The following is a 13,898-nucleotide window of genomic DNA, read 5'->3' as shown; positions in this document are numbered from 1 at the left end:
CAGATCGAGCACGGGGTCTGTGAGTGTGAGTGTGCGTGTGCGCGCAGCGCGCACGAGAGCTCCCCGGCGGGAGTGTGGGGGCTGGGGGGCGGGGGGGAAGCTAGCTCTCCCCGGGCCTCCCGAGTGCGCGGCTGCTTTAAGACCGCAGGGTGCGCGCGCCCAGCCCGCCGCCCCCTCTGCCTGCGCGCCCCCGCCTCGCCTCCCCTTCCCTTCCCTCCCCTCTCTCTCTCTCTCGCTCTCTCTCTCTCTCGCTCTCTCTCTCGCTCTCTCTCTCGCTCTCTCTCTCGCTCTCTCTCTCTCTCGCTCTCCCTCGCTCTCCCGCTTTAAAGTCTCTGCCAGGATCCCAGCTCACATGTTACTTCCTGTATGGAAGAATGGAAAGCTTCCAGCCCAGCTCTCCTCATTCCTCTCCAGCCTTCAGCGAAGCCACAACTTTCTGGAGCATGGACTGAACGAGCCCTCCTCGCCCGCTCTCCGCTCTGAGCTCCCTGCCTTCTGCTCTTCGCCGTTTGCTCGGCCTTTTTTCTTCTCCTTCGCCGCCGCCGCCGGCTCGGACTTGGACTCCCGCTCCTCCTCCCCGTTTCTCCACCCTCCCCTTCCCCTTTAGCCAACATGCCTTCCTTCCCGTGGCCCTGGAAGGAGCTGCCTGCCTGAAGGAGAGGCGGAATCGCAGCCCCAGCCCCAGACTCGCCAGCCTCGCTAGCCTCGCCAGCCTCGCCCGCTGCATCTGGCCGTCGCCGGTGCCCCAAGTTCGGAGGAGGCAAATCTGTGCTCGCTCCCTCCATCGCTCCCTTGCTCGCTCGAGCTCTCGGGTGTCTCTCCAGCCCGGGCTCTGCTGCTCTAGGCCCGGGGCAGCGAGCGGAGCGGGAGCTAACTGGAGCTCCTGCTCACACTGCTGGCTGGTTGGCCGGCTAGCCGGCGGGCTGCTTGAGCCGGCTCACTAGGGCTAGCCCTCGGACCTTGAAACCTCCCGGACTCCCCCGGGGCATTCCCCCTCTCCCGACCCCGGCTCGCCCCCCACCCTCCCATCCCGGCCCCCAGCGCCTTTCTCTGCCCGGACTCTGCTACCTTGTTACTTTTCATTTGGGGTGATTGGTTGTTTCCTGGGGGGTGGGTGGGGGGAAAGGACTTTGGGTGGGGGTGAGAGGTGGAGTGGAGGAAAGACGAAGAAGAAAAGTGGAAAGAAAGGAAAAAAGGCAAAGGGAAGAAAAGAAACTTATTTAACAAGTTCATCGCAGCTGCCTCCTCCCTTTCGATGTGCGTTTTTGGACATGCGGAGGCTTTTGGAACCGTGTTGGTGGATCTTTTTCTTGAAAATCACCAGCTCCGTGCTCCATTATGTCGTTTGTTTCCCGGGTAAGTAGCAGCTACCCGGGGTTTGGGGCGGGGGGAGGGCGAGGGTTCAGGGGGACCTCGGGCTGGGGCTGTGGACGGCGAGGGCTGCTGGCCCATGCCTGGTCTGGTGGCGCAGGCTGAGGAGGGCATCGGGGTGCCGGTGCTTGGCCGGACTGGCAGAGAAGGGGGCCGGGCTCGCTGACCATTACCTCCCTTCCCCAGCCGCCGGGTTGCTGCCGCCGCCGCCGCCACTTGAGCAGGCGGGATCTTTGGGAAAGCTGGGGTTCGGAGGGCTGGGCAGGGGGTTCGGGCCCGTTGGCTGCTTCGGCCCCCTCGGCCCCCGGCAGTGCCGGGCTGGCTTGCGCAAGGGAGCGAGCCCTCAGTCTTGGCTCTGTCTTTCTAAGGACCCGGCCACTGTCAGAGCTCTGGAGCTTGGGGAGCAGGCTGGCTGGCTCGGGCACCTTTGTTGGGGGCCGAGGTGAGAGGCGCGGACCTAGTCGAGAGAGCCGCTGGCAGCCTGGGGACACGGGAAGCGGCTGGACCCCGGAGACTTAGAGGAGAGCCGGGAGAAAGAAGGAGGTGGTCTGGATCGGGGGAAAAGGGTACAGGGTGCCACCGGACTAGCTGGGCTTAAGAAGGCTGCGAAGGTCGCCGTGGAGGGGGGGGGGGCACGAAGCGCTGCTTCCCCCTCCCCCCGGCACTAGCCTGCGGCCACTTGTCTCACCAAGTTCTCCTTTTCCCTTTTAACCGCGCGCCTCCCTTGGGCAGCTGACCGGGAGACTGCTGGGGTGGGGCGGAGGTTCATCTTAATTCGGGGTTGGGGGTGGGGAGGGAAGGGGGCAGGTCCAGGCGGTGCACACCCGAGAGTGTGAGCGTGTGGCTGGGGTCGCCGCTATTGCCACCTAACAGAGCCTCGGGAGTCCCTGCCCTTTTAACCGCCGCCTCCGGGCAGCCCAGCCGTGAACTTGAAACGATCTCGGTGGCGGCTCTCCAAAACCCAGAAACATTGGCCTGCCGCCTCTCCTGCCCCCCAACTGGGGCTTTTCAGACTCGTCTCTTCTCGCTTTCCCTTCCTCCTCCCTCCTCCCCTGGAGCCATCTGTACCATCCCCCGCCCGGGGGGGGGGCACTTCTCGGGTTTACCCCCTCCCCACCAAGCGGGCCCCAGCCGCGCCCCTCGGAGGGCTGGAGGTGGTCGGGAACTATAGTCTTTGCTGTGTACATTCTCCCCCGTGGCTGGGAGGGCAGTTTGCCTCTGGCCGCTTGCTCTTCAGGGTGCAGGGGCTTAAGTCTGTCTGCACCGCCCCCCACCCCAATCCTCCAAGATTTGCAAGCCACCCATTGGCTCCTGTGCTGGCTTGGGGTGGAGGGTGTGTGTGTGTGTGTGTGTGTGTGTGTGTGTGTGTGTGTGTGTGTGTGTGTGTGTGTGTGTGTGTGTGTGTGTGTGAGTGATATGTGAAGAGCGAGAGGAAAGAGGGGACCGTGTCATAGTGAGGGGTTATTGGAGCCCTGGTGCCTCCGCCCCTCCCCCGGCTCTCCCCGTCGGTGCCCGGACCCCCTCCCCCTCCCCCGGCCGAGGCGCCGGCTTTTGGCGCAGTGCTCCTCGAAGCAGAATCCCGAGCGAACCCAGGGAGAGGGAGAAAGAGAGCGAGCCCGGGTCCAGCGTCTGCCCCAGGCGCCCGGGCTGGTCGCCCGTCTGCTCCCAAGCCCACTCCCCACCCCCCTTGAGCTGACCTGTCTCCTCCCCCCCCCATTATTGCCCCCAACGGTGGTCACTGCTGGGAAGGGAGGCATTGTGTAAGGGGCAAGGAATGGAAGGGGGGTTAATGCCTGGGACAGAAAGTCCCTCCTGGACTCCTATTTTCTCAGTGGCGGGGGATTTGCTTTGTACCCTCTCGTTAGTGCCCTGCCCACCTCCAGCTGAGTCCCTGTAGCCGATTCGGGAGCTCAGTCCTAGGTCTAGGCAGATAGATGATGGGCTCGCTCTCCTAACTATAGGCCCTTAGTCACCCCCGACACATACGCACACTTTGAGCTGCTGGTGAATGTCCTCCTGAAAGCTCCCCCTTCTCCTCTTATTTCCAGGTACCTCTAACCAGGTTTCCTCCTTCTTACTGACCATTCCATTCTCTTATAGGGTGAATCATACCCATAGTTTTTCCACTTCTCGATTGGGGGGGGGGGAGCGTTCCTAGGGGCTGTGGGGCATTGGAAAGCACTGGGAGGGCTAAGAGAAAGGTTGGGGAATATTGCCAAATGTAGGAAAATGGAAACAAAACATCTGTCTCTCCCTGTACCTCTGGGATACATTAGACAGGAAACAAGCATGCTCTGTCTTCAATTTTCCCTGTGTCAGAGAAGTCAGAATCCAGAATGGGAACACTGTTGATACCAGCTTGGTGGGGCAGTCTTTTCCCTCCCTTTGCCCAGATTTCTCTTCTCCCGTGCTGGTTACAGTGGCTGGCCAAGTGACCACCAGCGACCCCTGGCCCCTCTTCCTCCCCTGGATGGAATTAGGGTGCCGGGGCGCCGCGAAGTGTTGGGGGAGTGCAGGGAAGAATCTGATTTGAAAAGGAAAGCCCTGGAGGGAAGCTATGTGAACTGGAAGCCTGGGAAAGTTAAAAATGTCAGAATCTTAGAGAATTCTGGTAGTCCATTTTCTAAAGGTGTAATAATGCAGGTGGGCCAGTGGGGGCTCTGCTGAGCTTTTTTCTATCCTTCAGGACTGGAGTCTCTTAAAAAAAAAAAAGAAAGAAAAAGAAAAGGAGAGAGAAGACCCCAAAATCATACCTGGCATTTTGCCTTCTGACAGTGAATGGGCCCTGGGTACCCTTAGCCCCGTTGTCGATTCTGGACTGCTGAGCAAACTGAGCATAGAATATACTTCCTGAGGTTTTTGTTTTTGACTTTTGTTCTTTAGCTCCCAGAAATGATGGAAGCCAGAGAAGAAGGACTTGGGCCTATAGTTTTGAACCATGCTTAGAAATAGCCTCTTGCTGGCCTGTATCCCTTTGCCATTACAGTGACATGTCTCTAGTTTTTCAGAGTAAGGCCATCCCTAGGTAAGGGTTTAAAAGATAGCTTATTTCTTTCCCACCCCCTTTTCCCCATAGGAACCTCCCTTAACTCTTCTGAGAAATTTAATTGCCCCTCCCTATATGTGCAAGCAGTATGGGGAGAACTCATATTTTGAGAGGCTTGTAGACATCTTTATTTGGCATTGCTTTATTGAACCTTCTAAAGTGAAAGCCTGGATTGCATTTTTTTTAAAGCAGCAATTGGGCCTGGCTTTTGTAAAAATCAGCTCTCAAAGTAACATTTTCAAAGATGCAGTGACATAACCAGACCCTGAATCAGACATATTCCTCAGACAATTTAAGTGACTTCAAAGGGATATAAAATCAGCTACCAAGTGGGTTAAAATCCCATCTATTTAAAATTCTACAGCTCTTCAGAAAGTAACATTTATCTCCTTTGTATTGATTTCTTCTCTATTTCAGCCATCTGAGTGAAGTTCTTCTCTCTGGTTCTGAGATACATACATTTATATATAGAGATATATACATTTATATATATATATATATATATATATATATATATATATATAGAGAGAGAGAGAGAGAGAGAGAGAGAGAGAGAGAGAGAGAGAGCAAGTGCAATAATTACATCTACAAGGCAGGTAGTGGGAACATTTCCTACAGACAAGCTTTGCTGGACTTTCTTTGATATGTCAAAATCTTAAAGGTGGTCGATTAAAAGCCAGAGGAATCTACATATAATACAAATCTAATCAATGTTCTTTGCACATGCCACTAGAGGTCTGTGCAGGGCGTGTGTGTGTTTTAATTTCAAATGCCATTTTATAAAAATAGTGTTTGTAAAGTCAGCGAATGTAAAGTCATGGAAGTGGGGTGAGAAAGTTTCTTGCTTCTTCTCAACCTCCCTCCCCCATATAAGTCAACTTCATCAAGTCTTGAACGACCAGCTGCTTTCTAAAAGACCCAGTGGACACAAAGCTACCACGCTAGACTTTCCCATCTCCTTTGTTTCTTTCTATTTTCATCTTCAGATGAAACAACTTAGGGTATAATGATGAATCTGACATCCAAAAAAAATTCAGGTTGAGTTTGGGGAAAAAGAGGTTTGTATAAGTTGATGTCAGTATCCCCAAAGAAAGAACTTCTTACTGCTCATGTGACCTTGGACAAATTACTTCTTTATTCTTAGCCTTGATTTCCTCATTTTTACAATGAAGGAGTTGAAATAGAAAATCTCTAAGGTCACTTCTAGCTAGCTCTGTGGCTCTAAGTAGGTCACTTCTTGTGTGGAAACTCCTACCCCTAATCCTGATTAATGAGCACTTTTATGTACCTGTAAGAATCGCAGAGAGCTGTATGTGGGCAGTGAAGGAATTTAGTGATTTGGATGGAACAGCCATTGGGTCAGAGGCTGGATTTGAACCAGGCCTTCCTGATTTCCATAATAGTTGTCTCTCCATTCTATATTTTTAAAAAAATCAACTGAAAGTTTTTATTCTTTGAAAATGTGTTTTTTTAAGGGACTCATTTACTTTAAATTATTTCAAAATGTGATAACCTGTATGAAAAAAGATGTTTTAATGCCCCCCCTTCCCCATTTAAAAGTCCAAATCCTTAAGAATTATTGGTAAAATGTAAAAAGAAAAAACCCACCTTTTCTTTGGAGGAGCCTCAAAGCAGGTGTGTTCCACTTTAAGAAATATCACCTATGAAAATCTGAATTTTGTGGCATTATTTACGTAGGTCACACAATGATTTTTAGTTTCCTGCTGGAGATCTTTTAAAATGGTTAGCTCCTTCTCTCTTTTGTCTCCTCTAAAACTGGGCCTGTACTGGTAATGAGTCCACTGTCCATCTCCTTTTCTCCTTCAGCAAAGTGTGTCTATTTGTACACGTTTCATGTTTGACAGAGAGCTATGGTATGTACAGGAGAGGGCTCTCCAAGCCTAGTTAGAGGCTGTGGGTTTTATGATGCTGGAAATTCTTTCTCTTTAATTATTCCTTTATTTTGAAAGCACATCTTTGGCTGGAGGTGGGGGTGGGAAGGGTAGGGAAGATGGGAGGGATTGGATGAGGGTCTTGGGTGGGTGGGAAATAAACTAGTTCTTGCAGGTAGAAAAAGTCAAAGGGGGCTTCTACCTTCTCTTCCCAAACCCAGTGTCTTGAAACTTGCTGATATGTTGCGGATGTAGTCATGGACCTGAAGGGAGGCAGCCAAACAGAATGAGAGCTTTGATGTATTTTAACAGCTTTATGGGGGTTGATTCACAGTAATGGTCTTAGTATGAAGCTTTGAAAAGTCTTTCAGCGACCCATAAAGTCTTTGGTGCAGTTTTTTAGGAGACCAGGAGCTATTGGAAGCTGGTGCTGGGTCGGGGAGCATTGTGGAAAGGGAGCTTCCAGGGCCAAGAAGAATGTGGCTTCTTTTCAGTTCAGGAAATTAAAAAAAAAATTCAGGGGCAGCTAGGTGGCGCAGTGGATAAAGCACTGGCCCGGGATTCAGGAGTACCTGAGTTCAAATGTGACTCCAGACACTTAATAGCTATGTGACCTTGGACAAGTCACTTAGCCCTCATTGCCCCATTCCCTGCAAAAATTTTAGGGGATTTTTAAAAAAGCATTTCTAACATTCATAGATGGATCTGCCCCTTGGTGCTGTATCCAGCAAAGGAACCAAAAGGTCCTTTAGAGACCATCTTATTCAACCGGAAAAGGCAACTCAACTTGAAGCCCACAGGGACTGGATTTGAATTCTCTAGACAACTGACTAGCTACGTGGCCCAGACAAAATCTTTTCGTCTCTCTGAACCTCAGTCTTCTTGTCTGTAAAATGGAGGAAATAAAAGCACTTGTCTTACAGGATTGTTATTAAGATCAAATGAGATACTGTTTGAATAGCACTCTGCAAACCCTAGGGCACTATAGAATTATGAGCTATGATTATTATCTATTCCAAACCCCTTATTTTACTGAAGAGGAAGCTGATGCCCAGAGAGGGGGAAGTACCTTACCTTAGGTTAGACAGGTAATAAGTAGCTGTTTAAGGAGTCCCGCCTACCACTTGTCTTTCAACTGAACCAGAGGATATGGAATTCAATTGTTCAGGGTGTCCCAAAAGTCTTCATGTCTGTCGTTTTAAGTCAGGGTGAGAGAATAATTCAGTGTATTTGTCTTTCTCAACTTATTAAGTATTGTATAAGATTAAACTTATGGACTTGCTAGCACAGTATCCTTGAAGGGCCACTAGATCTGGAGTTAGAGGACTGGGGTTGGATTTCTTGGCTTTTCTTTTTATTAACTGACCGAGAGCTTGGTTTCCTTAGTACCACCCGTGGTACGTGGCGGGTGCTTAAGAAATGTTTATTGACTTGATTTATAAAATGAAGGGGGATGGGGTAGGACCACATTATTTCTAACATTCCTGCTGGCTCCGGATATGTGGTCCTGCAGATCTTACAATTCAAATTTCATTGATTAGAATTTTGAAGTTAGAATAGGTAGCTTTCATTTAGAAAGGTTAGTGTTTGACTTCTAATCAACTAGAATTGGAATAATGTTGCTTCAGTTTATAATTGGGTTTGTTTTTTTTGTTTAGGAACTTTATCATCAGCAAACAAATATTTCAACATATAAAATGAAGAAAGAATCATAAAAAAAAGTTTGTTTAAAAAAAGATTGGAAAAAAGTTTTGAACTTATGCTTTTGTTGTGTCTGACTCTTTGTGATCCCATTTGGGATTTTCCTTGGCAAAGATACTGGAGTGATTTGCTATTTCCTTCTCCAGTTCATTTTACAGATAAGGAAACTGAGGGAAATAAGGTTAAATGACTTGCTTAAGGTCACACAGCTAGTGTGTGTCTGAGGCCAGATTTAAACTCAAGTTTTCTTGACTCCAGGTGCGGTGCACTGAGCTACCGGCTGCCTAGTGTTTATTTATAGCATATATTCAGTTTAATAAGGGAGTAACAAAATTGCCCCCTTTGTGTCCCTTGATGAAATTTATTTTTGTGTTTTAAAAAGTGTTTTATTGGTGTTCTTCTATGTTTTACGCAGTAACTTGCTGCATTCACCCTTAGGACATCTCCTCTGTAACAGAGAATTGTCATCCCTCAGTTTATGATTTGTCTAACACAGCTCAGAGGTCACTCATACTTACTTGTTCATGGGATCTAGCCCTTAGGACTTCATTTTTTTCAGAAGAATAAAGGATGGCCTGCCCTGAGTTTCCCAAAGTGTATGCCTGGTACAATGTTAGCTGCTTCCGATGTTCATTTCTGACCTTGGCATGTACAAACCTTTGTTTTCTCTTCTATAAAATGGAGAGAATTATACATGAAGTACCTGCCTCACCGGTTGTTGAGAATCAAATGAGATCACGCATGCATATACATTGATTTGTAAACTGTAGAATGCAATGTTAAGGTCAACTGCTCTTATTCATTCCCCCTCATCCTTAGCTCTACTCTCCTCCCCCCAAAGCACATAATAAACAGAATTCCTTTTCATTCATCTGTTTTTACCCATCTTTTAGCTTCTTCCTTCAATCCCATTTGAAGTGCCTTGCCCTACAAGAGCCCTTTCCCGTGATCATGGGAGTTTGCCTCTTCCCCATCACTTCATATTTTGTATCTATTTTGTATTTCCTCATCATCGTGCATATTGTCTTGCATCCCCTTGTTGGAATGTAAGCTCCTTGAAGGCAGGGACTGAGTCATTTTTCTCTTCATATCCTTGCATCTAGCACAGTGGCTGCCATGATGGAGTGGGTACCTGAATGCTTATGTCATTGAATTTCGGGGGGTTTTTAGCCTATTCAAATTCAGTTATGTGCAAATAATTTTTGTATTTACTTTAGCAATGGGACAAAACATTTAAATCTGTCATCAATGCACATGGAGAAAAGTGACATCAGGATGCAGCATAGTATGTTGGCCTTGGAGTCTGAGGACTTGGCTTCAGATCTTTCTGTTGTGACCATGGGCAAGTCACTGTACCTTTCCTTGTCTTCAGTTTCCTTGCCTGTAAAATGAAGATTTGGATTTAATGGTCTCCAGGGAGTTTTTTAGGTTTCAAACCTGTGGACACATAAGAGGCATAACTCTTGTCTTTTCAGCATTTTGGAAAACTGAAGTCTGCAGGATTCATCTCTGGCCAAGTGAAATGGGAATGTAAAGGACTCTGTGGACTTCACTATTTGGAGCTGAAACAGGCTGACACACTTGGAACTTGTGGTTCATGGGAATGGCTAGCACTCCAGTGCCCAACAGATAGAGAACAAGTCTTGCTGGTGGCTTTTTAATTCCCCTTTTTTCCTCTTAAACTAGGAATGGTGTTTGGATTTATGGATGAATATTATGAACCCTTAGAGAAGCAAGCCAGTACCTTGGAGAGAGCATTGAAGCTAGACTCTGGGGACTGCTTCATTCAAATTCTGTCCTTGACAGTTTTTAGTTGTGTGACCATGGCCAAGGCTCTTAACCTCTTCGGGCCTCTATAAAATAAAGAGGTTAGATTAGATGGTTTCTGAAGTCACTTCCAGATCTAAATATGATATCTTTTTTTTTTTTTTTTTGCGGGGCATTAGGGGTTAAGTGACTTGCCCAGGGTCACACAGCAAGTAAGTGTCAAATGTCTGAGGCCGGATTTGAACTCAGGTACTCCTGAATCCAGGGCCGGTGCTGTATCCACTGTGCCACCTAGCTGCCCCCTAATATAATATCTTCTTAGTAAAGGGAAGAGAGCACTGGACTTTGTCTGGGGAGATCTAGGTTGAAATCATACCATAGAATCCCCATAGATTCTTTTTCTTTTTCTTTTTTTTTTTTTTTTGACATACCATATATACTCTTAAACAAACACGCTGTCGAAAAGGCTGATGGGTGGTGCAGTGAGACCTAGCTTCTAATTCTGACATTATTATTATTGCCTCTTCTGGAGGCCTTGGGGATCAATCAAAATTATCTGGGCCAAGAGGCAGCTAGGTGGCACAGAGCACTGGTCCTGGAGTCAGGAGGACCGGAGTTCAAATTCTCCCTCAGACACTGTTCTGTGACTCACTTAACTAACCTTTTTGTGTTTCAAGTTCCTCATTAAAATGATGGGGTTGGACTTAACCCTTAAAGGTCCCTTTTAGCCCTAAATCTATAATCCCACAATGCTGGGCAATTTGCTTAAATGCCCAAGACTCAACTTTCCTTATTTATTAAATGGGAATGCTAATAATACCTACCTCACAGAGAGTGTTTAAATGAGATATATAAAAACACTTGTGCTCAGCACATGTCAGTTATTAGCATTGTTTTGAGGACTATAAAGCACCAGCCAGAGTATAGAAATCAGAAATAATTGTCTTGTCTCCTAATTAAGAGCCCTGTGTAGAGTAAGACACCATATATAGGCAACTGGGTGGTGTAGGAGATTTAAGACTCAAGAGGACCCAAGTTCTACCTCAGATGCTTTCTAGCTGGGGGACCTTGGCCAACTCCCTTAAACTCTGTCTCTCTCAGTTTACTGTTTTGTAAAGTGGGGACAATAATAGCATCTACCTTGAAGTGTTTTGAGAATTGAATGAGATGATATTTGTAAAATGCTTTGCAAACCTTACACTGCAATACAAATGCTATCTGTTATGAAATTTGGACATAAAGTTCACCTCTGTACTGTCAGTGGGAAAAAAAAGATCTTTGTAATGATAGAAAGAACATTATAAATTATCTGAATAGACATTCTCCAAGACCTATTTCAAACATTTGTATAGAAATATTCTAAACAAAATTCAGATGTCTTTTTGGACATTACAGTTAACTAATTTTTAGTTAACATGGTTATGATGAAAGTTACAAAACCACATAAATATATCCATTAAAAATATTCCATACTAAGATGTATCATTGACTATGGGTAGTTTTCATGTCCAAAAGGGGATTATTAATGATGTATATAACCAGTGCTTTAGGGTTTTCCCAGTGTGTTTAATATGCATTATCTCTTCTTATCCTCACAAGACAGATGAAGAAACTGAGGCACAGAGGTTAATCGATTTCCTTAGCTTTACACAACCAGTAAGTTATATACACTGTAGTCATATTAGTTATGCATATCTTATAGATAATTGAACTGTTCGACCTATGGACACGCAGTATTGTCTGAGGTGGAAATCAACTCCAAGTCTTAGATCATGGATAAGATGAAATTTAGTTGGAATAAATGTGAAGTTTTCTGCTTAGGTTCAAATAGTCAAGTCTGTAAATACAGGATGGGAGAGGTATGGCTTGACAGCATATTGTCTGGAAAAGATGTGTCAGGGCTTAATGGACTTGCTTAGGCTTAATAGGAATCAGCTCTGTGACAGGGCAGTCAAGAAAATGAATACAATTGTAGGCTTTCTTAAGAGGGTCACTATGTCCAGGAGTCAGGCAGTAGTCCTACTGGACACTGCCCTGGCCACTATTCATTAGTCTTTCCAGTTCTGGGAACTACATTTTAAAGACATTGGCACACTAGAAGGTGACTGAGATGGTGAAGGTATCCAAGACCATGTCATAAGAGTATTGATGGAAGGAGCTGGAGATGTTTAATTTGTAAAAGACAACTTGGGGTATGATTTCAGCCTTCATGTATTTTGTGCGCACACACGCGCACGTGCACACACACACACACACACACACACACACACACACAAGAAAAACATTTAGAACTAATCAAAAGTAAAATATGGTAGCTTCAGAGACCCCATCCAATGTTGGTGATACTGACAACTAGCTTCTGATTCTGACTTTATTTTTTACTTTGCTGGAGGCCTTGGGGAATTAATTGGTCAAAAATCTTGGTCCTCACTTTCTTGACTCATGAAAGGGGATAAATAGTTCTTGTCCCCTTCTCTGAAAGGACCCAGTTCCAGTATTTAAATGAGATCATTTGTGTTGAAGTCTATTAACCCTACAGATATACGTTTTCTCCTTGAATACCTTTCTGTATCTCATTGACATTAACTCAGAGCCCGATATTCTTATCAAATACACAATTTAAAAAAAAAATAGGTACAGAGCTTACCCACCTATGGAAATAATGCTGTGGTTGGATCAGGGAAGTAATGCAATTAGCAAAGGATTTTATTTTGTTACATTGAAGAGATAACCTTTTTTGCAAATTAGGTTACCTGCAAAATAACTTAATAACTGGAAATAGAGTCTGAGGATATCTGGCAATTTTAATCCTAATCTTCATATTGTTGACTTGGACCTTGGTTAATAGATTAAAATTTATTTTACTATAAATAAAGTCAAATTATAGTTCATGTATATGCATATACACATATCCATCCCAATGCCATCCAGTTAGGCTGGATGCCGACATTACAAGTATCTAGCCCTGACTCCCGGGAACTCCTGGCAAGCCCTGAGTGCAGGAATAAATAGAATTATAGATTTCAATCTGGAAGGCAACTTAGAGGTCATCTATTCCAACGCCCCTCATTTTTGAGGGGATAATTTTTATTGCTCTATTTTTGAATCACCTCTATTTCCCACCACATGCCTCCTCTCTCCCCATCTCAAAGAGCCGTACCTTAAGATTCAAAAAAAAAAAATCCAGCTCAGCAAAACTGGAACACATGGAAACAAACACATGTTTGAATACGTGGAAAGAGTTTTAACATTATACACAAGGTTTCTTTATTTTATATTTGTGCAGACGGAGGCCTAGAGTGAGAAAATTACTTGTCCAAGGTCACAGGTGTTAAGTGCAGAGCTATAATTTGAACTTTAGTGCTCTGTGGCCCAATCCAATAATTCTGTTCTGCCCTACTGTCTGTGGTATGCTTAATTTGATAAAACCAAGACCCCAAGACTGTAGATGCAAAAATTGTTATGAGGACCAAGGTAGCCAATGAGAAGAGATCTGGCCACAGCTCTTTCTCCTCAGTGTCATCTCTTGTGGATGGTGGTTTGAAGAGGAATACTGATATTCTTTCAGGATCATTCTTAAGGATGTTCACGTCTTCTCTCGTGCTGGATACAAGGATTTGTACTTAGGAAATTAATAAATGTTTGCCGAATGAATAGTGCATCTTTCTGTTGTTGAACCCAATTCTTAGGAATTCCACCTTACCAAGAGAAGGTTTCCTGAGGCATTGTGTTATTTTACTCACCAAGATCATTTCTCAGGAACAGGAAACAAGATGGTAAATTATCTGGGATGATGATATATCTGTAAATTTTTTTCTAAAAATAGTTTATTTTTCCCTGGTTTAGATTGTAAAGAAAGATAGGCTTAATATCAATGGATTTGTGCTCTTTAAAATATCTTTCATGTGATGGATTACTGGGTATTTGGGAAAGAGGCTGATCAGGGAAGGGAAGGGAGGGGGCCAATGGCAGAACTAGAGAGAGAGACAGAGAGACAGAGGAATAATTTGTTGGCACCTAGGCTTGGGTCTGCCTGAGGTCAGGGAAGCTGAGAGTTGACAAAGTAGTAATAGCTAACATTTACATAGCTTTAACATTTCTGGAGGGTTTTACATCAATTG

At 45.6% G+C, this 13,898-nt stretch overlaps 1 protein-coding gene across 2 annotated transcripts in view; it reads left to right on the top strand.

The window, feature by feature from the left end:
• The first annotated feature begins 1,128 nt into the window (after window positions 1-1,128).
• The window catches only part of PTPRG (protein tyrosine phosphatase receptor type G), an 848,612-nt gene continuing 835,842 nt past the window's right edge, over window positions 1,129-13,898 (top strand). For both annotated transcript variants that reach the window (XM_044004271.1, XM_044004263.1), the window contains exon 1: window positions 1,129-1,356. In XM_044004271.1, the coding sequence (XP_043860206.1) occupies window positions 1,272-1,356 (85 nt within the window). In that variant the 5' untranslated portion in view covers window positions 1,129-1,271. The remainder of the gene's footprint in view (window positions 1,357-13,898) is intronic.

The sequence above is a fragment of the Dromiciops gliroides genome, chromosome 1 (assembly GCF_019393635.1).
Source record: "Dromiciops gliroides isolate mDroGli1 chromosome 1, mDroGli1.pri, whole genome shotgun sequence".
NCBI classification, from domain to species: domain Eukaryota; kingdom Metazoa; phylum Chordata; class Mammalia; order Microbiotheria; family Microbiotheriidae; genus Dromiciops; species Dromiciops gliroides.
This window is presented reverse-complemented; position numbering and strand designations above follow the sequence as displayed.